The following is a 27,814-nucleotide window of genomic DNA, read 5'->3' on the forward strand; positions in this document are numbered from 1 at the left end:
ACTATATTCTACCTTACTTGCCCTGAACTTCAATTTTTAGAAAATCATGAGTGTCTGTGTGCTGAAATAAGTGCAACTCTTTGAGTGATACAGGAAGATATGAGGCAAAGACTAGTTCAGAGGCCCACCTAAAATTCATCAAACACGTGGAGACACTTTGGGGATGTCATTTTCAGTCACAGAACTTTATTTTTAAACTAATTGTAAGTACCCAGAGATTAAAGTTCAAAAACAAAAACAAAACAAAAAGAGAACCTAAACAGCCATAGTTGTCCATATGCTGCTTTTCTAGTGGCCAAAGAGGATTTTTACTAAATGTCAGTCAAAGGATGTCTCTGGACCAGAAAACAAGTTTAAGGGCCTTGTTGTTGTTTGTGTTGTTGTGAGGTGGTTGTTGGCTTTCTTGGAGGAACAAATCTGTGACTTTCCCATTTAATGGGCCTCTAGTTTTAACTATCAAAATATCCCTTTTCCTACAGGAAAAGATTAGTAATAAATACTTACAGTGTATTATTTAATATTCATTACTATCATCCCAGAAAATCTTATTAAATATAAAAGTGAACTACTTATTGGAATAGTACCTGTCAGTGGTGACTCAATAATGACTTACTGAATGATAGATACCTTTAACTTCATCTCTACTTGTTACTCTCCTGTTTCAGAAAATTATTACTTTGATTAAACCCCACTGGTTACTAGTTTGGTGACTAACTCAGACAGGACTAGCAGGAAAGCTAACTCATAAGACTTAAGACATACACACTCAGGTATCCAAAAGCCTTATCTGGGCCAAGTTACCTAGTTACCTACACAAACTCTATCCCATGGCCTAGCTCTGAAAAATCTGGAAAATCAGGGGAAAAAAATAGTTTAGTACCACGTAACACATTGCATGCCACTCCTTTTGCATCTATTCCTAGCCAGCACTTGGGAAAGACTTTATTTTTTAGCTTTTTTTCACTTTTCCTTGATCCTCTACTTTCTTAATGGCTGCTTGGATAGCCTCCTGGTCACCAAGGAACTGGTGAGGCCCAACAGCACGCAGGTTTTCATCCAGTTCCAGAAGAATGGGGACTCCAGTAGGAAGAGTAATGTTGATAATGTCTTCATCTGAGATTCCTGTTGATCCGAAGAGAAAGAGACAAGGTGTTAAAGACAACTCAGGAGGAAGTTCTGTTTAATTATTTAACTGCACATTCATTTAATACCATTGAACTCTGTGCCTGAAAACATGCCAGGTACTGTGAGCGATTCCAGCCACAATTCCTGGAAGCCAAGAACCTTCCAGAAATCTCAAAAACAAACAAACAAACAAACAAAAAGGTTTAGAGATTCACACCAAGTGCTAAATCTTAGGACAGAATTCTTTTCTTTTGGGGCAACCCGTTCCTCGCTGTTTTCTATCTAAATTGGGAGGGAACAACAATTATTTTCTCCATGCCCACATTTATATATTTCCTTTTCCACAGGAATCATTTAATCTTGAAAAATCAGAAAGTGAACCAGGAGCATTTTCTGTGTTTTTCCTTTTATATGTTTTCGCCACGCTGGTACTAAAATTAGGACTTTAATCTCTAAATCTAGTTTATTTTATTAGAATATAATTTATTTTCCAACACTGAGTAAGTTTGGAATACCCTGGGCTAGATCCAGTCAAGCAGAATGCTTTCCTAGATGCTTAGGGAGCAGAATCAAGGAGAATCAGGAAAAGGTTTTACAGTAAACAGCCCTTATTTACAGGCCTTGTAAATGGTCCTCATTCTCCTACTGTCCCTTAACATCCCCAGAGAGGAAGGTATACATAATAGTCAAATCAACTTTAATCCTTTTTAAAATACAACTGATTACAGGTAATTCAACTTTGACCAGAAGAGCTGTAGTTGTAGTAGTAGCAGTGGTAGTAATACAATTTTCATTATTAGAACTACTTTTAACAAAAGACAGCTAATATGTCCTGAGTACATACTTTATGCCAGGTACTCTTCTAAGCATTTTATATGCATTAACTCATTTAATCATCTTTGCAATCCTATGAGGATGTGAGCGATTAATTCTCCATGGAACAAGTTCTGACAGACAGGTTAAGTAAACAACTCAAGAACACATAGATAATAAATGGCAGAGCCTAGATTCAAACTCAGGGGGTCTGTACCTACTGCATAACGTAATACCTCTCAAGTTTCTCTGAGTTCAAAATGGGCAAGGAGAAGGCAAAGAGATGGAGTCAGCAAATTCAAAGGCAACTGAAAGTATTCAAATTATCTATTTTAAAAACATACCTTTATTAATTATATAGACTTCTAAATTCTAACCATATGCTTCTGTTCTTTAACAGGAAAGACCTAGGTGAAGCAAGTTCTGAGGAGAGCCAGGGTTTGTCTTTACTTGATGGGGGCACAATAAGTTGTCACCAGTTAGTTACCAATGCACTTTGTCATTCTAATTAACCATTGGTCCTAACTTTGAGCACCAGCCAAGAGTCACAGAATCATGGCACTGGATCCTTACCACTGGGGTGGTTCTTTATTACAATTTCATGTCTAGGTGCAGAGGAGCTACTTAGTAACTCTTATACACAAACTTACGTACTCAAACAGCTACAAAACAATGGAAAGCATCCTAACTTGGAAGATGGTGTCTCTTCCAAGTGTGCTGCCCCATCGCCTCTCTCATCTGTCCCACCTCAGTATGGTAACTATCTAACTGTAGTGAAGTAACCTCTCTGGACCTCCAATCTCCTGGCCAAGTTAAAAAAAGAAACACACTCTTCCTTTTCCAGTATTATAAAAGATGCAGGATAGGAGGGGTGATTTAAAAGAGAACATACATGAAAAAGCATAGCACAGTCAGTCTTTCTTCTTTCCCTACTAGGAATTCCCTTCTAGGTAAAAGATTTAAAGGGAAAGCTGTGAAGACACTACTTTGCCCTGCTGAGCCTCCACCCCTACACTGAGACCTTACACAAGATTATCATCACCAACTACAGCTGGCAAGAGGAGGTCAATTCAGACCAGGCAACAAGCTGTTTAGCAGGAAGATGACTGCCCTAGATTCTAAGAGCCCTCTCAGGTCAGAAATGTCAGCTGGCTGCGCCAGATCCCTCAGGAACAGCAGGAGTGGAATTAAATGGCATGTTGGTTTGAGCTAGGTGGCTGCTGAGGCTTTAGAATCCAACAATTCTCACTCCCAACTCCAGGGGAAGCTCTGAAGGTCCCCGAGCCTAAAGGGTCTTTTATATGCATAATACTCTGGGCAAGGACATGTATAATCCTGGCCAGGATTTTGCATCCAATGATCTATGTCTTCATTTATAAAATGAGAGAAGACAATCCTTTCTAGAACCGAAGTTCCTCTATTTTATTCTTAATGGTTAAGAAAAAGTAGTGGCACAAGAAACATGGAAACACTGAGTACTCAATACAGTCTATTGTGAAAGGATTATGTTTGATCTGTTTCCAGTCTGTGAGCACATTGCTCATTGAATTGGAGAGAAAGATGGATTTTACAGATTTCTCCAATTAATCTAAATTTTCACTGTAAAAATTGATTTGTTAGGACATGACTAGTAAAAATGACCATGTTTGCCTAAAGTTTATCAGAAGTAAAAACTATGAGTGCAGCTATCTATCGGCATCTTAGATTCATCACTCATAGACCTGTGACTTTACAATGTCATCAACTATTAAGGACCTAGGACTTTAATTTAAAATGACTAAAGATTCTACTTCCATTCAACATTGTATTGGAGGTTCTAGCCAGGACAACTAGGCAAGAAAACAAAATAAAAGGCATCCAGATTGGAAAGGAAGTAAAACTACCTCTACTTATAGAAGACATGATCCTACCAACAAACTATTAGAACTAATAAATGAGTTTAGCAAGGCTGCAGGACACAAGATCAATACAGAAAATTCAGTTGTATTTTTTATACAGTAGCAATGAGCAATATGAAAGTGAAATTAAGTAAACAATTCATTTATAATAAGATCAAAAATAATAAAATACTAAGAATAAATTTAACTAAAGAACCACAAAACTTATATACTCTGAACACTATTAAACACATTCAAATTAAAGAAGATCTAAATATATGGAAAGATATCCTATGTTTATGGATTGGAAGAATTCATATTATTAAAATGATAATATTCCCTAAATTAACATCAATGCAATGCAATTCCTATCAAAAATCTCAGCTGACATTTTTGCAGAAATTGACAAGCTGGTATTAAAAATCATATGGAAATCCAAGGCACCCAGAACAGCCAAAACAATCTTGAAAGTTTCTGATTTCAACCTTACTACAAAGCTACAGTAATAAATATAGTGTGGTACTTGCATGTGGTATGTGGCACTCACAGAAGGATAGACCTAGATTAATGGGATAGAATTGACAGTCCAAAATAAACTCTCACATTTTTGATCAACTGATTTCCAACAAGTGTGCCAAGATAATTAAATGTAGAAATAATAGTCATTTCAACAAATAGTTCTGGGATAACTGCCTATCCACATGCAAAAGAATTAAGCTGGACCCCTACACTTCATATCTGATATAAAAAGTAACTCAAAATGGATCAAAGATTTAGATGTAAGAGCTAAAACTATAAAAGTCATATAAGAAAACATAGGAATAAGTCTTTATGGCCTTGAATTCAACAGTGGTTTCTTAAATATGATACCAAAAACATAAGCCATAAAAGAGAAAATAAACTAGGCATATAAAAATTTAAAATGTTGTGTTTCAAAGAACACCACTGAGAACATGAAAATACAACCCAGATATTGGGAGAAAATTTTTGCAAATTATATATCTGATAAGGAACTTTTATCTAGCATATATAACTATTGTACTTCAATAATGAAAAGATAAATGACCAAATTAAAAAGTAGACAAGAGATCTGAACAGACATTTCTCCAAATAAGATATAGAAATGCACACAAAAATATGCCCAACATCATTAGCTATCAGGAAAATGCAAATCAAAACCACAATGAGATGCCACTTTGTACCCACCAGGATGGCTACAATCAAAAAGTCAGATTATAAACAAATGTTAGTGAGGATGTGGAGAAACTGGAATCATGAACGTAGACTAAATTGCTAAATCCTAGTAAAAATGGACCTAAATTCTGGTCATGTGACTTATCTATGGTTATTTTCACCACCACCACGGAAGGAGAGAGAAGAATGTTTATATGTATGCTCTGCTCTTGTTCAGGCTGGGTACTAACTGGGCATCTTCTGATACACCCAGGGTTCCCGGCACTGGTAAGGGGCATGAACAGGTTTGTGTGATCCCCTCACAATACCTAACACACTGGGATCATGATGGGCCTGGCTTAGGGGTCACTGTCTGTGACTTTAGAAACAAGTTCTAGGTCTTCAGCAAGGGCTAGGCTAGGAACAGACATGGGACTCATTTGTTTGATCGTGGCTTCAGATCTAACCAGATCCAACAATTCCTCTCTTTAACAGCACCAATCTCAAACTCTTATCTAACTTGTGTGGGACCAAATTGAAGAGTCAACCTAAACAAAGGCCACCAGAACTGTAATATTTCAACTACAAAGGAAAGAGAGTTTAACAAAAATAGAAATGTTTCCAATAAATAAAGCCAACAACATTCCTCTTTAAAGACTACTTAAGCCATTCACACAGCAGACTAATTACTTACAAATATTTAAAATACTTAGACTGGTTAATAATCAGTCAATGTGACTTCAGTGACTGAAATTTTAAAATAGCAAATTAGGAAAAACCACAGTGAAGCTATTACTCATTACCCAATTTTGGCATAAGCTACATTCATCATCCTAAGAAAATTAAGCAAGTAAAACTCCTAAGGCTAGAATAATGCATCTGAACTGGGTTAAACCAAACAGAATTAGTGCTATATTATGTAATATCCCATTACAAAGTCATTCACTGGGACATCATATTGAAGTTAAAATGATACGCAGCTCCAGGACTCTGCAAATACCCAAATACACGCATGCAAGTTCAAGTTGGCCCTCTGGAAACCACATGCACAAAAAATTGGCCCAATCAACTCATTCCACTATGAGGACACACTTAATTCATTCCCCATTCATTCCCCACTTCCCTTCCCACTCAAGTAAGTCACATTCAAACCTCACTGACAGACTATTTGTGATAAGAGTTCTGGATTCTTGTATGGCCAATAAGAACTGAAACAAGAGGTTCTGAATTTCATAGATGATCCACCTATTTTTAATTTTAATTCTTTAAGGTTTGAATGTTATATATGTACAACTTAAAGATAGGCTAGGGCAATTTGAATATTATAATATGATGATAGAATAACAGCCTCTAATTTACAATAAGGTAGAGAGAAGAATCCATTCTACATTTAATTTTATAGTTAAAATAGACTAACTATATTGTTTAAAAATAAAGGTTTCTATAAATCAATTATAAAAAAGAAAGCTTAAGCACACCACCAGGCAACTATTTGCCTCACATGAGAGAGGCCTAAATTGGTTGCTTCTGAAAATATCACACTAAAATGCCAAAGGTGACCAACTCGTCAGTCCCCGTTCCCATAGCTAGTCCCAGCTGACCTTTCCTTCCCGATTCTCTAATTTCATCTCATCATTTCTTTGCCTGGTTATACATGCAGCTGCATGCAATTCTTTGGGGATCAAGTCTGTCTTGCATGAGTGTCTTGCGTGCCACTCTTTTTTCCAAACTTGGAACTGCTTAGTTCTATGCTTGAACCCAGACTAAACAATACACTTCCTCTGGCAAGACGCAGACTTCATCCGATGCTTTAGTTTGGTACCTGGCTTTTTCTTCAATGCAGGCCAGCAGGAAACAAACAGGAAGTGACTATGTCAACCACAGAGAAAGAAACACACGCCTGTCTGGAATGCTACAGAACAGGATGCTTTTAGATACTAGGCCTATGTTAGAAGTTTTCATAATAGTACTTTTGTGAGAAGTGTGTCTGAACCAGTTAGGAGTGGGCCCTGATTTAACTAACATGGATTTACTAGCACGGTATAGGTAATTATTTTTGCTTCTAAAAAAATCAGCAAAGCAGTCCCTTAAGTAGGAATTTTCTTACTATATAATATTCTATATGTCTTGTCTTCTTTCTTCTGAAAGTATTAAGAACTACTAGCAGCTTAAAAATAAAGCAACCTCAAAATCCTATACAGTTTATAAGCAGAGATATTATATAAACAAGTCATTTAACAGGGTAGAGGCCAACTTTATCAGTCAAGAAGGCTGTCCTAGGCTTTGACATATGGTTCCTATGTTTGCAATTCTTATACAAGAGTGTTCCCTAACTCTGAATCAGTAACACTTGTCTCTCACTGTACCATTCACCTGCATTGACTCCAGGAGGTCCTTGCTGACCTACTCCTAGAGCAGGTGGTTGTAAGAAGGAAGAAAAGCAAATGGAAGCCCCAGTTAAGGCTACAGAATTTGGCAGCAAATAAGCAGAGGTAGTTCTGGGATGGAAAAGCCTTTATTAGAAGAGCTCACAATCAGTAACATTACCAAGACTCTCAAACAAAATTCCATGGTCCAGCAGTTTATACACAACTTCTCATGAAGAACGACTCTTTTTTTAAAAAAGTCCTTCCCTATAGTGGCCATGGTTTAGTGCTAAATAAAGTCAGCACCAGATAGCTCAGATAGCTCCTGAAGCCTTGAGAATTCATAATAAATGCCCTCCAGGTTAGTTTTCAAAGGCACAAGCAAGTGTATGTAGCAACCTTCACTTAATTTTGCTAACTGACAATCAAATAAATCTAGTCTATTATTTTGTGGAACAAAAGGTTAAGGGTCCCAATTAAGCCAGTGGTGATTTCACTGGACAAAGAAGGTCTTTTTTGAGGTATAATTTTCATACGGCAAAATTCACCCTTTTCAGTGTGCAGTTCTATGAGTTTTAATAACTGCATATGGTAGTATAATAACCACCAATCAAGATATAAAATAGTCCTATCACCATCCAAATTCCCTCATGCTCCTTTGCAACCTGCCCTTTCCCCACTGATCTGTGTTACATTCTGATAGTTTTGCTTTTTCCCTAATGGCATATAAATGGAATCATACAATACATAGCTTTCTGAGCCTGGTCTCTTTCACTCAGCATAATGCAGTTGGGAGTCATCCACGATAGTGGGTGTATCAGTAGTTTGTCCCTTTTTACTAAAGCAGTTTCTTTAAGCAAAACAGCTTAGTGATCAATGATGGATCAAATGAAATAAAAAATATCACCTGTATCCACTAAACAAGAGTAAAACACAGCATTGAACCACAGCTTTCCAGTGAGCTCAGAGCCATCTTCTAGTTCCTACATAAAACAAGATACGTATATAAAATGTCTAGAACTGTGCTTGGCACATAACATATGCTCAAAAAGGCCACCTTGTATAGTTGTGCCAGGGAGTGCCATTCACAGACCACAATGTTATGATAACAGCAGTAATAATTTAAAACTCAATTCATTTCATTAAATTATCTTTTTAGAGTTTACCTGCTAAGGATGCTTTTGACTCCACTTCTTACAACACTGTATTCCAAATAAAGAATAGATCAAGGGAAGGACTCCTTTTCAGAAAAAAAAATTAAAAGGCCAGGTGATAACAGTGTGTGGAGACTTTGAACTGGGTTTTGGGTAGACTTCACAATTCCCATTAATTATCATGACCATGGCCAAGTCATCTGAAGTCTCCTTTGGGGTTCATTTTCCTTTAACACGGCTTGTCTTCTTTCCCGCAAATGGAGGAAGTATCAGTCAGGGTTTGGCAGCCTATAAGGTAATGTCATAATACCAAATACTTGAGAAACAATGTAACATCTTAAGACTCGCTCCATGGTTGAGGTACAAGGATGATACCTCTAAGAGTCGACCTGAGAGAAGATGAGTAATATTAGTATACTCTCAGTAGAAAGCTCTTAAGGCACTTTGTGATTTCAGGGTAGAATAATATTCTAATTAGTTATTTAACTGGGGTCATTATTCCTCCCATCCCAAAGTTACAGTTTTTAAAGTGAGACAGTATATTTGTAACAGGACAGTATGCTGTCATTGATTCTATCACTTGCCACACTCTACCCTGGCAGTAGGTAAAACACTTGAAGTTTGTCAAGCAGTTAAGGACAAAATAGGGAAAAATCATCCCAGTTCCTTGAAACAGTCCATATTATAGGGGAGAATTTTATATAAACATTTCTAGAAAGCATGACTAGAAATCAGATGAATACAACCACAAGCATTTTTGCTTTTATAATCAATGTAAAGAAATTTAGCAACTTTTGTGTTTATAGGAAATATGGAACACTGGTTATATCCATTTCTGGAATTAATTCTTTATATTAATAGTAAGGTAACCACATAATTTATCATCCAACCTGGGGCACTTTTGAAAATAAAAGGAGGTACTATTAATAACTGCACTGGGACCACAGGTAATAACCAGAAAATGGGTGTATGGTCATATAACTTTATAGTAAACATAAACTGGTAATTAAGGCGGTAAATTTTATGATATATATTTTTTTACCAAAATAAAAACATACATGCAAATGGCAAGTAGTCCTTCCCACAAGAAGAAAATCTTTATCTTCTCCCTAAAGTAAGGGAGAGTCACTTAATTTTTGGAATCTTAAAAAGTTAGCATCTAAATTCAATGAAATGTTTTCAGTTAGACTGGGAATTTTTCAGGTACCACATGGAGTCCTGTAACTTGAGCTGTTGAAAACAACAGGACTAACATAGGTGTTCCTATTCTGGTGAGTGTATACATCTATACTAAATTTTAAAAGGGATAAAATCTCACTAAATTAACAGAAATGATGTAGAAAAATAGTATACTTTATTTCTTCTGATCTTGAGGAAGTCACTTATGCTTAATTCTCACAGCTGTGCTACAGAATACTTAGACCTTATTTTTCAAAATGCATTGTAAGGGGAACTTTATTAATGCAGATTGGCATTTAGAACAGCAGTCCCCAAACTTTTTGGCACCAGAGACTGGTTTCATGGAAGACAATTTTTCCATGAAAAATTGGGGTTGAGGGGGCGGTGGAGCTCTGCAGCCCGGTCCATGGCCTGGAGATTGGGGACCACAGAAAAGGACCCCTAAGACAAGAGACAACTGATTTATGAAGTGATCCTAAAATCCAATCCAGCCTATTTCATGCACATGACATAATTTCTTCCATGTTAGGCGTGGGAGTTAAGTCACGGGTGGGAATCATAGCAACATCTAAGAACTATATGAATCTTAACAGCAGTACCAGCAGCGGGTACTATAGGCCAGAAAGGAACAAGGTTGTTCTACCCAGGAGGGGTGAGCCACCATTACAAACTACCTTTGTTATTTTCCTGTGGACAGGTCTCAATCTTCACATCCACTCCATTTGGTTCCTGGGCTATGGGCTTAAGCCAAACTGCATGTTCTGGCTTTTCTGTCAATTTTTTCCACTGAATGTCTGCCATCCTCCCTGGTTACCAACGCTACATTTCCATTTTCTATTTAGCGCATATACACCTCCCTCCTCCTGCAGACATCTTCCAGCCCTGTGCCTTTGTCCATGTTCACATACTTGCTACTCCAGTCTCTTCCTACAATCTGCCTCCTCCCACACCAACCCCAGTGTTTTAAATCAACTATCCCCTAAACAAAAACATTTTCTATAAAGTCTCTTTATAGTGATAGGGATAGGAGTTACAATGTAAGGCTACTTTAATTTCATTAATCTGTGAAAGGTCATTTAGTTTCACACACCCAGCTTAAAAAAAGACCTTCAGATGAAGGACTGGAAGCAGCCTGAGGACTAATACCTGCTCATTTCTTGGCCAGCCCTCTAAGTTCACTTCTGTGCCAGTGGTCAAAGCTGCAGTTTCACTTTTCTCTTTATTCTACACTACACATATGTGCATTTCTGCTTTATCACATCTATATATTTGCCCTAAACTATTGCTTTCTAGGCCAAACAATGACAAATAGTTTAACCTTTCCATTCCATTTATTAAATTTTTTGCGGCTTTAACAAGATATAATTTGCATACAATTCACCCATTTAAAGTGTACAATTCACTTTTAGTATATTCATAGAGCTGTGCAACCATCACCCCAAGAAGAAACCTTGTACCCATTAACAATCACTCTCAATCTCTCCCCATCCCCAGCATTAGGCAACAACTGCTCTACTTTCTGTCTCTCTTGATTTCCCTATTCTGGACATTTCACACAAATGGAATCCTATAATATGTGATCCATTGTAACTGGCTTCTTTCATGTAACATAATGATTTCAAGGTCATCCATGTTGTAGCATGTATCAGTACTTCATTCCTTTTTATTGTCAAATAATATTTCATCATATGGGTATACCACATTTAATTTATCCATTCATTAGTTGATGTACACTTGGGTTGCTTCTACCTTTTGGCTATTACAAATAATGCTGCTATGAAGGTTTGTGTACAAATTTTTGTGTGGATATGCTTTCATTTCTCTTGGGTATTTTTATGGGTTGAATTGTGTCTCCCTCAAAAAGATAAGTTGAAGTCCCGACCTTCATATCTCAGAATGTGACCTTATTTTGAAATTATCTTTACCACAGAAAATCGAGTAAAAATGAGGTCACCAATTCACTATCATTGGTAGCCTTATAAAAAGGGGAAATTTGGACTAGAAACATACACACAAGGAGAATGCCATGTGAAGATGGAGGACTGGAATAATGCTTCTATAAATCAAGAAACACCAATGATTGTCAGCAAACACCAGAAGCTAGAAGAAGGAAGAATTCTATCCTAGAGCCATCAGAGAGAGCATAACCTTTGACACCTTAATTTAAGACTTCCATCCCCCAGAAAATAAATTTCTGTACTTTCTTACAGTGGCATTAAAAAACAAATCCAGGTATATACCTAGGAATGGGATTGCTGGATCATATGACAACTCTGTTTTTAACCCTTTAGAGTAACTGCCAGGTTGTTTAAAAAACAGGTATACCATTTGATTAAATTATTTTTCAATAAATTAATAACAGCTTCAAAAGCTCCCTCAAATATAAAAAAGTAAGCTTTTCATGTCCAAACTTGTTCTCTACATGTAATTCTCTCTCTGCCCTCACTATGGTGACAGTCTTTTTTACTACCATTTCTTAAACTTTCCTCCTATTTCCCTCAAAAAGAACATTAACAAATAGTTAAACCATCACTACACTTGAGGAGGGGTATCTAGAATGCACTGCGTTTGGGGCTGCAGGATAATCTCAAGGACATCGAAACCTGAAGGTGGGTGAAGAGTAAATGGTACTAAATAACGGGAAACTTTTTCTAAAGGGAGGACTTCCTAGCTAAGGGGTGGAGTGGAGAAGATCTTGAAGGAGATGGTGGCATTTTCTTTAGGGAAGAGAGCCCGGCCACAGGAAGACCTAAGTTCCATCTCTGGAAAAAGGAGTTGGCGCGATCAAATACAATGCATTTTCTCACAGAGACTCTGAAATTCTGAATTTCAGTTTCTTGCTGTCCTAATAGGAGCCTTATTACTTCTTCAAACAATAAAATATTATAGTCCATTAATGAAGTTATATATTATTTAATCAAATATCTGATTATCCTGAACAAGAATAAAACCTTTTATGTAGCTGAGTAAATATGACACACAGACACACACACACACACACACACACACACACACACACACACACACCACGAACAGATCAAGTGCCACGTCTAGCCAATAAAGTTTTTAATAGCTAATAAAGTCTGTAGATTTTAGATCTCTGCACAATTAATGGATGTCAGCTATACCAGTAAGCATTTGGCTCTTGGCCATGTTATAAAAATTAGGGAAAAATAATCACATGCTAAAGATCACTTCATTTTGTTACCAATAACCTATTTCACATATAAGGTCAACCTTTTCAGTTTTCACAGCCTCTTATAGAAAAATAAAGCAGAATGAAATGGAATGATGGAGAAATGCCTTCTATTTAGTAAGCTACCTGCTGACAGTGAACAAAGGCAGGAAAACACCAGACAGAGCAGATCACTCAAACAGCACAACCATCTGAGATTAGTGAAGGAACAGAGGGGAGCAAGAAATCCCCAGAAGGTGTCACAGTCCAAACTGAGACCCCAAATTGGTGAACTTGAGTCCTCTAAAGAGTTCATTTAGTTCATTTTACTTAAGAAGCATGTAACAATACAGTACATTTTAGGATACATTTAGAACACAATATCAAGCAGTTAAAATAAAATTAAGGTTACTGATGATCTCCAAAATTTTAGAGTCAAGATAAATAAATAAACCAACTATCCTTTTATTTTCCTTTTCCCTAACTTTCTTGCAATCAATGACTGAGCCTGGTCTGGCAAGAGAGGATGGGAACAAGAGAATTGCTCAGGAAACCTAGGTCTGGAAACACAGTAATTATTATTCAAAGCTGGGAGAAAGTGGACAAAACTGAAGTCTAAATAATTTACTTAAGCTGAAAAACTCAAATTTACTTTCAACACCATTTCTACAATTCCTTCCCTTTCTGGCCTCCTTTCATTGTCCTACAACAAAAGCTATAGAATCCTTTAGATCAGTGCTTCTCAAAGTGTGGAACCCCAAGCAGCAGTATCAGCATCAACTGCAAACTTCCAAGAAAAGCAAATTCTAAGACTGTACCCCAGACCCACCGATTCAGAAGCTGTGAGGGTGGGCCCAGAAACCTGTGTTATATCAAGCTCTCTAATGCTCACTAAAGTCTGAAAACCACTGCTCCAGATAATATGAATGGAAAAGGCACAGGAGTTTTCAGTTATAGAACAAAGATGATTCTTACGTCTGAAGTGACAAAGGGGAATGGAGAAGGGAAGTCTATTATGTAAACAGTGATTAAATTAATTTCCAGATTAAGGACCAACTATAACACTTAGCAATAAGTAGTGCATAAAGCTGGTACCTTCCAGATGTTTCAGGAGCGCCCTACTGCTATTTCCATGAGCAGATATCAGAACGGTTTTGCCACTTAATACTTCAGGAGCAATCTTTTCATTCCAATAGGGAAGGAGTCTCTCCAGAACATCCTTTAAGCTTTCAGATCGTGGCAGCTGATCCAAGGGTACATCACACACTTTATACCTCCGGTCATTGTGGATTTCATGGTAGTAAGGATGAGATTCCTCAATGGGAGGTGGGGTCACGTTGTAGCTTCTTCTCCAGAGCCTCACTTGTTCTTCACCATGATTCAAAGCCATTTCCTCCCTGTTAAGACCAATCAAGGCTCCATAGTGACGTTCATTTAAACGCCAGGAGCTTTCCACAGGAACCCATTCCTGCCCCAGCTCTTCCAGGATCAGCCAGGCTGTGTGGATGGACCGATTAAGGACAGATGTGAATACACGATCAAACTCAAAGTTCAGTGCTTTGAGTTGCTTCCCACAGTTCCGGGCTTCCTCCATTCCATCACTGCTAAGTTTCTGATCCACCCAGCTACAAAAACGATTCTCCTTATTCCAAGCACCCTCTCCATGTCTTAACATAATAAGTTTGTACTTGGACATGCTGATGTTTGAGCTTCTTTGGTGTTCTCAAATGGGCTAGTGTTCAAGGACAGTAATACATCTAGAGAAGAAACAAAAAGTTTAAGTTACATTATTCATTCAACTGACTACCTGGAAATGGAAGCACAAAGTTACAATAGCCAGTTTCTAACATAAACTAAAATCCCTTTGAACAGTTTTGACGTCAGACATCCGGTAACTCACACACTATGGCATATACAAGCATATTCTACAGATAATTAATTACAGGGAATGTAGTTGACTTAAATTTTCTGATGGCTGGATAGTAGTATGGCAATTGTATGATACAAAATAACAGAACACTTCACTTTAATGGCATGCTGTGTTTCCACCAGATAAAAAGGCAGTTCAGGCTTACAGTCAAGAGGATTTAATAGATTGAGTTATAGATGTCTAAAAGAATGACTAGTACCTGGGAACTCCCAGCTCTTAGCAGCTGACTCTGGCTTTGCTTTTCCTCTGGTGGAAAAAGAAACATTGTCTCACGTTCTTGTTACTGACTTGCTAAACAAGTTAACTCAATGAATCTGCACATATATCTGGTATGTATCACTGATTTGTTGCAACCAGCTCTTCAATGCCACAGGCTACAACACAAACAAGAAAATTCTAAGGTATGCAAGACACAAGGCAGTTCAACATTCAAACAGCATTAAAAGTGATTTAAAGTGACATTAACACTAAATGTGGTATTCACCTAAATAATCTCTCACCTGCCTCAAGATATAACTTTTAGCAGGAATAAATCCGGGTGAAGAACAAGCTATCAAATGTGAGCAGCTGAGAGATGCTGCCGGTAGAAACAGGTTATCAGGAGCAGGGCTGTAGGAGTGATAAGGAGGCCCACCTCCTCCTGCCCAGACCTTCGGACATCCTGCACACACCAGCCACATGTTAACACAATCCAGTCAGGTGGGACAGGCACTCCTCCAGCGATTCTGAACTCCTTCCGTTTAAACTACTGGCCAAAAACCTGCTGGGCCCCCATGCCCCGGTGGATCTGCAGACCTTACTGCTCAGCCAGCCTTCACTCTCTTGTGGTGGACACGTCTACACTGACGAATGCTGCTCAGTCTCCATGTCCACAGGTCTCCACCTTCACCCCAGAGTTTTCCACACTGGGGAGTCAAGATTATATGAGTACTGGGGCCTGGTCTTCTGCCACTCTTGGCAACTTCCATTAACTGGAGATTTTCTGTCCCGCTTGAAACCTCAAAAGCTCCTTGTAATAATAAATATTCAGCAATTAGTTAAATGGGAAAAGTCAGTTGATAGTACATTCTGTGTGATTCACCCACAGTTATATAACAATCAGTGACAAAGTTAACTGGAATCTACATCTGGTTTCTACCTTTCTGTAGTGATTCCTAGAGAGTCTAAAAGGAAAGAAGCCTTTAAAATAAGGCTTTTTATTTCAGTGGAAGGCAAATAGAGGATCTAAGGAAGGAAATCAGATTGAGGTGATTTACAAGTAGTCATGCATAGTTTAAGGAAGGGGCTATGTTCTGAGAAATGTGTCCTTAGGCAATTTTCTTGTTGTATGAACACAGAAGGTATTTACACAAATCTAGATGGTATATATACTTCTATTTACATATTTTTTTATATGGAAAATCAAGTGTCCCAGCGCCATTACTGAATGTCAATCATTTCCCCTAATTGATCTGCATTGCCAATGTCAAGTACCATGTATTAGATTTCTATATATGCTCTATCATAATTTCATGGGACCAATGACATGAGATCCATCATTGACTGAAACATCGTTATGTGGCACATGACTACAGTTGAAAGGCCACAGAAGTTAGGATTAGGATTCCCCTTTTTTGTCAAGCATCAGGTTTGAAGCTTCAGTGCATATGGAGCAGGGAAGCACCAGGGAACTCTGGAAGTGTCTGAGTTCAGGGATCAGGTGAAGGCATCTCACAGAGCTGAGAATTCCCAGGGAGGGAGCACGATGTCTCTACTCTCAGCCTAGGAGGTGCATCTGGGTGGCAGAAGAACAGAGAAGGGGACAAAAGATATCCGGGCAGTATTTTGCCAGGTGATTACATATGCCCAGGGGCAGAATAATCACGAGGCTAATGAAATGAAGCTCAAGCTCCAGGGCCCCTCACCTGGGAGAATTCCCATGGATGGAAGGGGGTGTGTGTGTGTGTGTTTAATCTGCAAAAGATAGATATTTTTGTATTGTTTCTTTATAAAGTCCCAATCTGCCAAGTAGTAGGAGCTTTGGGCCCATCAAAAACACTCTTTGTAACCATTTATTGTTTTGTTTCTTCTGGTGGTAGTAGAGGAGGGGGATGGAGGAAAAAGAAGCAAGCTATCAACTATTCCCCTACCTCAACCCTTAGTTTATCTTGTCAAGCAAGAAGCCTCCATAAGCTAATGAAGCCATTTGCCCTTCAAATGAAGAAGGGTATAGTAAACAAATTTTGGAGGCAGAAATACTTCTCTATCATCTTTTGATTATACACTACATCAAGGGAACCAAAGGAAAAAAAAATAGCAATAACAACAGGAACACTCAGGCACTCACCACCAAGCTTTATAGTATCATTCTGCTATATTTGCTTACTTTGTTTAAAAAAGTAAAACAATTTGTTTTCTTTTTACTCAAAATATATATAATGGAGCACAGGAATAGTACTACAGCCACAAAAACTATGCAAATACACATCCTTCCCTCATTCTGATGTACAGGAATACATTCACTCAGATGAATACAGGATAAAGTACCAAACTAGCATGTCTAGCTCAGGTAAACAAAAACTCACTTTGCTCTTTCCTACCCGGTACTATCAACTGACTTTTCCCATTTACCTAATTGCTAAATATTTACAAAGGAGCTGCTGAGGTTTAAAGTTTGCAAACTTTAAAATTTCATTCAGCATCTACTGGAGCTGGTTTACCAAGTGTTTACCAACAAACACACAACACTGTAGCCAGTTTGGTTTAAAGTTTAAAGCATGGTCTGCAAACTCAAACGCCTACACTGCCAGACAGATGGGTGAAGAACAGTGCAGCTGGACTACGGGGAGCGGGGAGTGGTGAGAACAGTGGTTAACTGCAGGGAATATACATGCTTCTCTGATGGAGGCAACTCCTGTGTAAACAGACAAAGCTTTCCTATAATCTCATTTTGCTGAACCAACAGCACCGTTCTTAGAACTTTTCCAGAAAACAGAAGATGTGACTGCTGACACTGAAGACTAGGGAGAATGCAAGACCTAGAGGCAGACTGTAGAGAATCTATGGATTCTGTGAGTAGATAAATGTCTTTAAAAAAAAAACTAAACTAAACTAAAACAATCATTTCAGCTCCTAAAAATCGATATATAAAATAAAAAGAGTACCTACTATTTAGTTCTAGCCCACTGCCCTGTGATACTGAGGAACTGGGGTTTCTAGATCTTTCAATTTTCAAGGAAAAAAAACTAGAAATATGCATTTTTATGTGACATCTGATTTAAATATTAGCTAATACAAATAGACTTGTCAAATATGAGCTAAACAAAACAAATCTGCAGGCTAGATTGTGTCTGATAGCCTATGACCAGATGAATGATGAGGCCTTCAGGCCCTAGGAGATGATCAGAACCCAGGCCTCCAGGCCTCTTATCCCAGCTTTCCTCTGTTATTGTTTAACACCCCCTTTCAAAGGACAGACTGTGTACTCCCCATAATGCTCTGGGCTTCCTTCTTCCTGACCCACCCTTACAGCCCCCTGCTTCACCAAACCCTTCTCTGTTACCCTGCAGAGTTCCCAGCTCTGTAAACAAATTCCCACTCAGCTTTCAGGTTCAATGAGCAGAAAATGAACTGAAAACTACCTCTTCCCAAGTGACACCACTTCTCTCTCTAGTGGGGAGTGCTCAAGCCTCATACTCTAGGGTGAGGGTCAGGTGATGGGCAAGGTCCTGCTCCCTCTCAATGGTACTTCTGGACCAAATGACCCCTCTCCTACCATCTTGGGGTGCAGGAGGAGCTTTGATCCTGAGAGTCTTGCTATATTCAGCTGTAGCTCTCTTGCTCTCCTCATTTATTAGCAGCAAACTTTTTGAATATTGAGCATTTTATTTAAAAGCCCCACTTCTTCCTGTTGATATTAAGATAGAGTTCAAAATCCTTAAGGTGACTTGCAAAGCTTTGGTTTTCTTTCATTTCCTTGAGCATGACAGGTTCTTTCTTGCCTCAATAGTTTTGCGCATACTGAATCCCACATAGGACATTCACCCATCACCTCCTCCCCTCCACTACCACTTCAGTCCCACCCTGCTTCAGGTAACCACTATTCATCCTTTAGATCAGCTATGTCCCATCAAACTATAATGCAAGCGACAAATGTAATTCTAAATTTTTTAAGAGCCACATTAAACAATAAAATGAAATAGGGGGAATTAATTTTAATAACATTTTATTTAATCCTATGGTCCAAAATATTATCATCCCAACATATGATCCATATAAAAATTACTAATGAGGTATTTTACATTCTTTTTTTTTTTTCATAGTAAGTCTTTGGAATCTGGTATTTTATATGGAGAGCACATCTCCATGTAGACTAGCCACATTTCTAGTGCTCCATAGCCACATGTGACCAGTGGCTACCACACTAGGTAGGGCAGCTGTAGAGCTCAGCTTAAATGTTATTTCCCACAGGCCAGTGGTTCCCAAACTTTAATGTGCATCAAAAATCACATCAAACAGATTAATGTAATTAAAACAGATTGCTAGGCCTTCCTCCAGAGCTTGATTTAGTAAGTCTGGGGTAGGCCTGAAAATCTGCATTTCTAGCAAGTTTCCAGGTAACGCTGACACTGCTTGTCTGAGGACCCCCATGCTTTGAGAACCTCTGCTCTAGGCAGACTTCTCTGCCCTTTCTCCTCACCCACTGGGAAGGAGGTCAGGCTTGCCTGTTACACACTCTTGTAGCATCCTGCTTTACCACATTTGGTGCCCTTGTGATAGATCGCTTGTGCCAGATTACTTGTTCAGTGTCTACGTGCCCTGTTAGACTGGAAGCTGCACTGAGGCAGGTATTACTGCAATCTCTCTAGAACCTAGCATGCCACTTGACACATACAAGTCATTTAGCAGATGTGCTGACTGAATCAAAGTCAGCCAAAATAATTAGATTGTGCTAATGAGCCTAAGGCATGACAGTTTCAGGGGTAATTGCCAAAGTAAAAACAGTCAGTTGGCAGGGCCAAGATGTTAGGAAGCATTAACTCAAGAATCCCTGTGTATTTAACAGCAAGTAGTAGCCAAGAATAATTATCCACTATAGTTCTGTACCCTGTACTTTTGTTCTGTAAGTTTCATATGTTCATGGATGGCCATTATCTCCACAGAGAAAACATAGATTCCGATTGACTTGTTCAAAAACATATGGTCACTACATGGCAAACTGGGTCTGAGATCCGGGTCTTCTGCCTCCAAACCCTGTGCTCTTTCTTCTTCACGACTGGAGATCTTAGAGTCATGGTTTGAGGATCTGGGCTCCCTTGGCTTCACAGGAGCATCTCCAGTCCCAACTTGTCCTTTTAAACCCAGGCAGCCATTTCATGAAACACGAGCAAACAAGGTGAGCATAAAAGAGGGCTCAGCTCATTACTGCTCTTGGGAAAAACCTCAGGGCAACAGTCAGGCAATAGTCACCCCAACTTATAAGAGGTACCTTACTAAGAATGTATACTCCCTACCCCAAATTAGAAACTATTCTTTTTAAAATCTCAAACTTTGGTGTTTTCTTTTGTTTTTGGTAAAACCCACCACCCTGCAGTTGGTTCTTAAGGTTCCTCATTTATCCCACAGCAGAAGATACTGGCACTTGAATTAAGTGCTAGTTTTAATCAATAATTTACCATATACCAAAAAGGGGACATATAGGTCATTGAATCATCATTCTGTCGGGTTTGTTCCTTTTTAAAGTATGATCTGGCTTAAAGAAAAAGTTTACTAAGCAAACATCTTTTGCACAGCTCTGTATCTCATCCTCCCTCCCCTTCCTCTTCACTGTTTTTCTTTCCTTCTAGCCGTTCCTTTTTCAGTCCCGACACCTACTTTGTGCCTTTTCCACTCTACTGAAATAGTCTCTCAAAAGACTGCAGATTAGCTACTTTTAACTAAGTAGAAACCATCTTCTCTCAGGATTCACTCTGCTTTGACCCCCTAAAACTGACTACTTCTATCAAGGAAAAAAAAATCCACTAAGATTTTGCTGCTGCTTTTTTCCTAGCTCTTCCACTGTTACATCTTGGTCTTGGGTCTCTACTTTCTTAACCACCTGTAACTGTATTATGATCATGATGGTATTAGTCACAGCAGCTGACATTCATCGTGTGCTCACTGTGTACTTGGCACTGTTTAGATCCTCAACCACCATTCCATGAAGTAGGTACTGTGATTACCCCTATTTTCCAGATGCAGAAACAAGAGGAGAGGTTAATTTGCCCAAGGTAACACAGGTTATAACTGGCAGAACCAGGATTCAATCTCGGTCAGGCTGGACCCCAAAGCCTAAACCATTCTGTTACACTGGCACACTGAAACCCAAGGCTCTGTCCTCAATCTTTGGAAACCCTTTTCTCACTACCTTAGTTACATTAAAATGGATGACTCATAAATTGAAAGCCTGGCCTAAACACTAGGTAGTCTCCCCAGCCTGATCAATGAATTCATTCTTCAAACATGTGTTGCAAACACCATTTGGGCATGGCCCAGTGCTGGGTTCGTGAGGAATATGGACTCCAACACAGATTATGTGTTCAAAAAACCATTGGGAAAAGGTGACATGTACATGTGTTTGTGTCATTAAAGCTCAAAGTAATTTACACCATGAGAAAGCACTTCATTCATAAAAGGGAGGCGGGGAGAGATTATTTCTGAGTAGGGCTTCATGGACATGACACTGTTTAAACTGGATTTGGAAAGATATTTAAGATATATATTTACAGAAAAAGGAAAAGGAATTCTAGCCTAAAAGCACAGTCAGTGGAGGCCAAAGACCAGATGCTTATAGAGAACCCATTCAAACTGGCTGGGGTATATGAGGGCTCTCCACAAAGTATCCAGCACTGTTAATATTAATATAATAAATGTCTCCATTTGCCTGGATACTTTCTGGACAGCTCCCATAGGTAGGGTGACCATGTATCCTGATTTGTCTGATTTGCAAAAAAAAAAAAAGAAATATTGTTCTCATAAATGCCATCATAAAATTGAAGTTATGTTTCAAGATTAGCATTCTTTTCACAAGGCAGGGACAGAGAGGGTAGACAGGAAAATGATGCACATGCATCATTATTATAGAACAGTATTGTTTTAGGCCTGTTTCCCCACCATAATTATTACGAGGGCACCTTTCACACTTAAGTGTCCCATTTGGAAAATAATATGGTCACCCTAAGTATAGGGTATAACAGGAAGTTGGAGGAGACTAGCCTAGAAAGATAAGACTGAATAGTGGCTCAAGAAGGGCCTTGTGCCAAACAATGTAGGTTCTTCTATAAATATTAGGACATCATTAAAGGTTTAATAACATGCATTTTAGGAGTATCAGGCAGCATTTACATATACAGAGACAGAGATGGGAAAAACCCAGGGCATAAATACTGGCTGTGAGGTTTCTGTAATAATTCTGGTAACATATAATGAAGACCTGACCAGGATAAGGCTGTTGAAATGGGATGAAGGAGAGAAATGTGAAAGACACTATACCTTAGCTCACATGTTAGCAACTTTTTCTGTAAAAGGCTAAATAGTAAATTTTTTTAGGCTTTGTGAGCTATGTGGTCTCACAAAGGCTAAAATACGTATAATTATGCACAGTTGTATAATTCTGCCATTGTAGATGAAAGCAGCCACAGATAATATATAAATGAATAAATGTGGCTGTGTTCCAATAAAATTTTATGTATGGACACTAAAATTAGAATTTCATATAATTTCCATGCACATGAAATATAATTATTTGATTTATTTCAACCATTTAAAATATAAAAACCATTCATAGTTTGTGGGCTGTTCAAAAACAGGTAGTAGGCCAATAGGCCTTAGTATGTCAGTCATTGGTCACTGGATCCCACACTCAGATCTACTAATCACATTAACATTTTTAACCTTTAAGCATACTGTCATAGGTAGTTACAATAAAATCCCCAGATTTCATTCTTGGCCAGAACCGCAAGTACCTTGAATAATAGAGTCCCATTCACAATTGTTTTTATCCCTCACAAAAGACAATACTGAGCACATGTAAGTCAGTCTGAGTAACTGACTTTTGTTTAATTAAATTATTTAGGAATGGATTCAAGATAAAACTACAGGGAAAAAGTGATTCACCCTATTACCCTCCTTCAAAAATATGATCTGTCATTTTAACACACTTTACCCCAATTAGACATCTTCATAAATTATGTCACAGTGCCTCACACTCCTGGTAAATATACACTTGCTCAGGAGTAGGGGGTATGCAATTGCCTTGGCAATAAACAAATAGGTGAGTCAAAGAACACACTTCGCAGGTAACTTATAACCTTCAAAGACCTTTCACTATATAGGTATTGAAATTCCATCTAACTTAAATATAAAGCAAAAAATATTCTTTCAATATCTTTCAATAAATGCCACCATAAGATTGAAGTTATGTATCAAGATTAGCATTGTTTTGGCAAAGCAAGAACAGAGAGAGTAGACAGGGAAACAATGCCCATGCATGGTACTGCATTAACTGAGGTTACTCCTCTATTATTTTTGGAATTTCGAATCTCTAAGTAGTTTCAACAAATGCAGCACGGTCATCTTGCTGTTGCTTCCTGCTCCTGCTCTTCATTAGACCGTATAATTTCACATATGAAATTGGGTGAAATATAATTTTACATGATATTTCCCCCACAACTGAGGGTCCCCTGTTATAACGCCCCCCATAACTGAGGCTTTTCTTGTCTTCCAAACTAACACTCCTGGGACTTTGCTTCCTTCCTTATGTGTTTGAAAATTAATAATGTCTAAGACTCTAGTATCGCAACTCATGAACAGGTCAGGGCAAAGTTCTAAAAATGTAATTTTCCTTCCATTTCCAAAAATTGAGCAAAAAATTTGATCAACAATATAATGTTGAAGTAATATAAAATACAGGACATAGAACCAAGAGTCACTTTGACCCAAAGCTTATATTTAAATATTAAATATCCAGTTGCTACTCTGGACCACTCAGATGTTTTCCTTGGTCCAAATCCTCACCACATAGCTTTGAGCAACTTTTAACCCCCAGTGCATTAGGAATCTAACTTTATAGAAGATGGGCTGACTATGTTTGAGGACAGACAGAAAGAAAGTTAACTATGTCTCTGGCAAATTAATAAGCAACAGCTCTCAAGAGAAATGAAATCTAGGGCTCAGTTCTTCATAGCTTTTCGCGTCTTAACAAAATGTGCCTTCCTCCAAAATCAAGTTCAATATTAAAAGTTCAAACATGACTGTACCTAAAAGTACCTAGTATTCCATAGTCTATTACTTCTCCTAAAGCTTTGTAGTAACTTTTCCATCGTATTTGCAGTCATAAGAACATCTTTTTACCAAGAGCAAATTCTACCACTCACAGGTGTTTTCCAGACACTATAATCCTTTCATTCACCAAACTTACATCCATTAACATCCCCTACTGATCACTTGTTATAAGAGTAACACACCACAGCAGGTAGACCCCTAATCGCAGGGAAAAGCTATAGATGTGTAATGAAATGTGTATTTTCTTGGGTCATGTTGCTTGTTCTAGCCTGCATGGCATCACCACTGTGCACAACACCCACTCATGATACCTCCTTCCTATCTCTGGTCATTTTCTTCCTCGGGATAACAGATATCATCAACACAAACTGTTTCCACCAAATCCTAAAGGTTTGAAGCAAAAAAACCTGGATATGAACCCAGCTCTGCTATTTATTGACAGTGTGGTCTTGAATAAGTTATTTAAATTGTTTGGACCTCAGGTTCAACATCCATAAAGATGAGTATAATGTACTGTCCTCAAGGGGCTATTAGGAAAATTAAATGAGATTATAGAGAGGCACTCTACCAAAAGTGAGAATTAGAATGGAACAGATTTTGAAGAACTCATGAAGAATGGTACAGATCTCAGGCTCATCAAAGCAATCCTACCTTGCCAATGGTATGAATAGAAGCAAAAGCTGGAAATAAAGTAGAAAGAGGGAAGAGTTAGAAATGAAAAGCTTAAATTAGTGTTGGAAGGAGGAATGCAATCAAATTGTAATCAAATACTGTGGTGTGGGAGAGGGTGATGGTGAGGTACAGTCCTAGAAGCATACCAAATACTAAGTAATATTCTGCAATCCATATGCTTTAGTGATATGGTTAACACTTAATTTCTATTTTATAAAGTATGCTTTTCCTATATTTGTGGCCAAGTTTCAGTGAAAGAGTTTTGTTATTAATACTTTTTGTCCTATTTTGTCCTGTCACCCATATAAACATCCCCTCACATCAGATTCATCTCAAGGATGTTTCAAGAAACTGTTCAGTTCAAACATTTGTGTGTCCTCTGTTCCCCAGGCACCAGACACACAAAAATGAAGGCCTAAGTAAATTAAGATGTATTAATCATTACTTAAAATAAAAGTTGCCTCTTAATCTCAACCAACCATAGAAGGCAAAAGAAGAAAGACTAAAAGATTTACCCAAAATTAACAGTGGTTGCCTCTGAGTGATGGGATTAAGGATGACATCTGCTGTCACATTATACTTCTGTGCTTCTACAATAGTTTGTGATTTGGTTTAAATATGAACACAAAAGAACTTATTCTCGAAGCTGGGAACTTTTACTTGCTAACAGATTGGTATAGAATTTACTGCAATGAGATCCTGCTTGTATGCCTGTGATGAAAATTGTCTAATCCTTTTTATTTTAAAACAGACTTTTACAGGCAGGGACCTCAGCAATAATCTAATGCAACATCTGCTTTTAAAAATTAAGAGTCCGAATTGAAATGATTTGTTTAAGATCACACAAATAGTAACAGTTTCAGGACTAAAACCAAGGTGTCTTGACTTCTAACTGAGAGCTCCTTCCACTATGCCACTTGTTTGAACTACGCTTCTCTTAAGTCCACCGCCATCTGGGGAGTATCTATGGTTTATGAGATGCTAGATGAATACAATGATGGATAAAACCTAGTCCCTGGACTCAGGGGAGACAAGTTGACACAAGTTCTGCTTTCATGGTATAAAATCTTAGTAGCTACTGGTGGTGAAACAGCGTTTGATTGTTTTTTCCCCTCTGAAGGAATCTGCACTCAGTCAGTTAATATTGTAGTTCCACTCAAAAGCTATAAATCCTCGATAATTTGGAAGTGAGGCAGTAGGGAATGGGAGTTATAATAAGTTAACTAACAACCAATTATCCTTCAAAGCTTAACTGCAAACCTAACTTCAAGAATGCATTTTTATTGACCTTCTCTAGTGTAATACCAGGCCCTGCCCCTTAGAAAAGACGGAAATACACTTATCTTTGTATTTTTAGTGGTTCTAAAAACCTGTGATTTGGCCCCAGATTTCAGTGGTACATCAAACCACTGCATATATTCACCTCCTTCTCCTTTCATGGCATTCAAGTTTTTCCGTCTTCTTACACAAAATGATAGGGCCAGTCTGCCATCGCCCTAAATACACCAGCATAGCCCTGCTTCTTTCCAGGAACCTTGCTACCTACTCTGCAGGCTCTGCCACACCGTGCCTCAGACGTCCAGGAGAGAGAAGTTCATCATCCCCTTCAACTTCTATTTATCTTGCCTCAAGACACCACTACAAAGGCGGCTTTCTCCTTTCAGTTGGGCGAACTGTGACTGCCTGAGAGACTCATGCTGAGAAAGGGACAGCGGAGGGAGACCCGGGGGACACGGAGAGTCCCAGCTTGAGGGGGTGGTGTGGGCACCAGACTCCCACCAAAGATTAAACCGGGGTAAGTAAAGGCCTTCCCTACACCCCAAAATAAAACACCACATCACTCAAAAATGGAAACATTCGCAACAGTAATATTCTAAAACAAGAACACTCACCTGCAAAGATGCCGGCAGTGGCGGCAGCGGCGGCGGCAACAGTGGTGGCTCCTCGGGGACGCCTAGCAGCCAGCACCCACTACAACTCATCGCTGCGGCCGGCATCTACGCCCTTTTCTATCCCCGGAGCCATAAGGGGCAGGTCCCGGGGCTCTGCCTATTGGAAGATAGAGCCGTCAGTCCCTCATGGCCGCCCCCTACTCCCGGGACAGGCAGCGGTCTCTTCCGTTTCCCATAACCCTAGAGTAGAAAAGGGAGGCTCTGATTGGCTTGCTGCGGGGACGAACACACACCTGGACCAATAAGGGGCTGGGTACGACGCCGTTGGGCGGGCTTGGGCCTAGGGAAGTAGAGCGTCGCTGGGGCAACAGAAAAACCTCAGGCTCAGGGAGCTCCTCAGTTCTTGGGGTTCTAGAAGGCGTTTGGCGTCACAAGGGAAAACTCCTGCCGGTGAAGAGCGCTGTCGGCGCGGAATCTTGGGAGAAATGAGGTGATGTTTCTTTTATTCATGGGCAATTTAGGGATTGAAACCTAGGGAGGAAGCCGGACAGCCCTCATAGAAGAAAGTTCTTTTGCACAGATACTCGTGGTTTTAAGTCTTAAATCGTGATTAAAACGAAAGACATTAAACTGCCCGATTTATAGGCAATAACTCATCCTTTCTTTCCCTTAGTACTTTTGTAGGGATTTCCCCTTAGGAAGTTTCTCAACAGTATTTTAAGTGGGGAAGAAAAGCGATGAATGGAATGCACTAAAAACTTACAGTACAGAGGAAGGGAGGATGGAGTTGTAGGAAAATTACAAATTTGGAAGCAACAAGTACAGAACAAGAGAAACCTTTGAAAAAACCCGAAACCTCGCAGAAGGCGCTCTAAGCTACTAAGCAGCCTTGAGCAACCACACTAGGTTTTGAAGCGTATGTGTCAGAACTTTTGAGTGGGCAAGAAAGATAAGGAATGGTATATTTCGTGAACACGTGGGAAATTCCCTTCTTGATTTCTAGAAGCTGCCTTACCTAGAGTTTAGTGTCATCCTTTGAGTTTTTCCTGTTTCATCCTCATAACAAGTCCAGTAGGTTTGTGACCGCAAGCAGGTTGTCATCATAATTATAAATACATTTGGAAAGATCATCTTTTCACATTTTTAACTCTATGACAC

The 27,814-nt window shown here is 38.8% G+C and overlaps 1 protein-coding gene across 3 annotated transcripts; it reads right to left on the reverse strand.

The window, feature by feature from the left end:
- Positions 1 to 156: 156 nt before the first annotated feature.
- BPGM (bisphosphoglycerate mutase) lies at positions 157 to 26,871 on the reverse strand. Of its 3 annotated transcripts, XM_045564428.1 has the most exons (4): positions 26,657 to 26,871; positions 15,588 to 15,801; positions 13,958 to 14,619; positions 157 to 1,122 (listed from the first exon to the last, which is right to left on the reverse strand). In XM_045564428.1, the coding sequence occupies exons 3-4, from the start codon at positions 14,556 to 14,558 to the stop codon at positions 950 to 952; spliced, it is 774 nt and encodes a 257-aa protein (XP_045420384.1). In that variant the 5' UTR covers positions 14,559 to 14,619; positions 15,588 to 15,801; positions 26,657 to 26,871; the 3' UTR covers positions 157 to 949. The 3 variants fall into 3 exon arrangements, with proteins under 3 accessions (XP_045420384.1, XP_045420383.1, XP_045420385.1); XM_045564427.1 differs by lacking the exon at positions 15,588 to 15,801; XM_045564429.1 differs by lacking the exons at positions 15,588 to 15,801; positions 26,657 to 26,871 and adding an exon at positions 14,992 to 15,085.
- Positions 26,872 to 27,814: the final 943 nt, after the last annotated feature.

The sequence above is a fragment of the Lemur catta genome, chromosome 11 (genome assembly GCF_020740605.2).
Source record: "Lemur catta isolate mLemCat1 chromosome 11, mLemCat1.pri, whole genome shotgun sequence".
Lineage (NCBI taxonomy): Eukaryota > Metazoa > Chordata > Mammalia > Primates > Lemuridae > Lemur > Lemur catta.

Excerpts from the sequence above, each read along its gene's own strand:
- BPGM (XM_045564427.1), bottom strand. The coding sequence starts at position 14,558 with ATGTCCAAGTACAAACTTATTATGTTAAGACATGGAGAGGGTGCTTGG. Across the intron at positions 1,123-13,957 it reads GCTCCTGAAACATCTGGAAG|GAATCTCAGATGAAGACATT; the intron begins GTACCAGCTTTA and ends TCGGATCAACAG.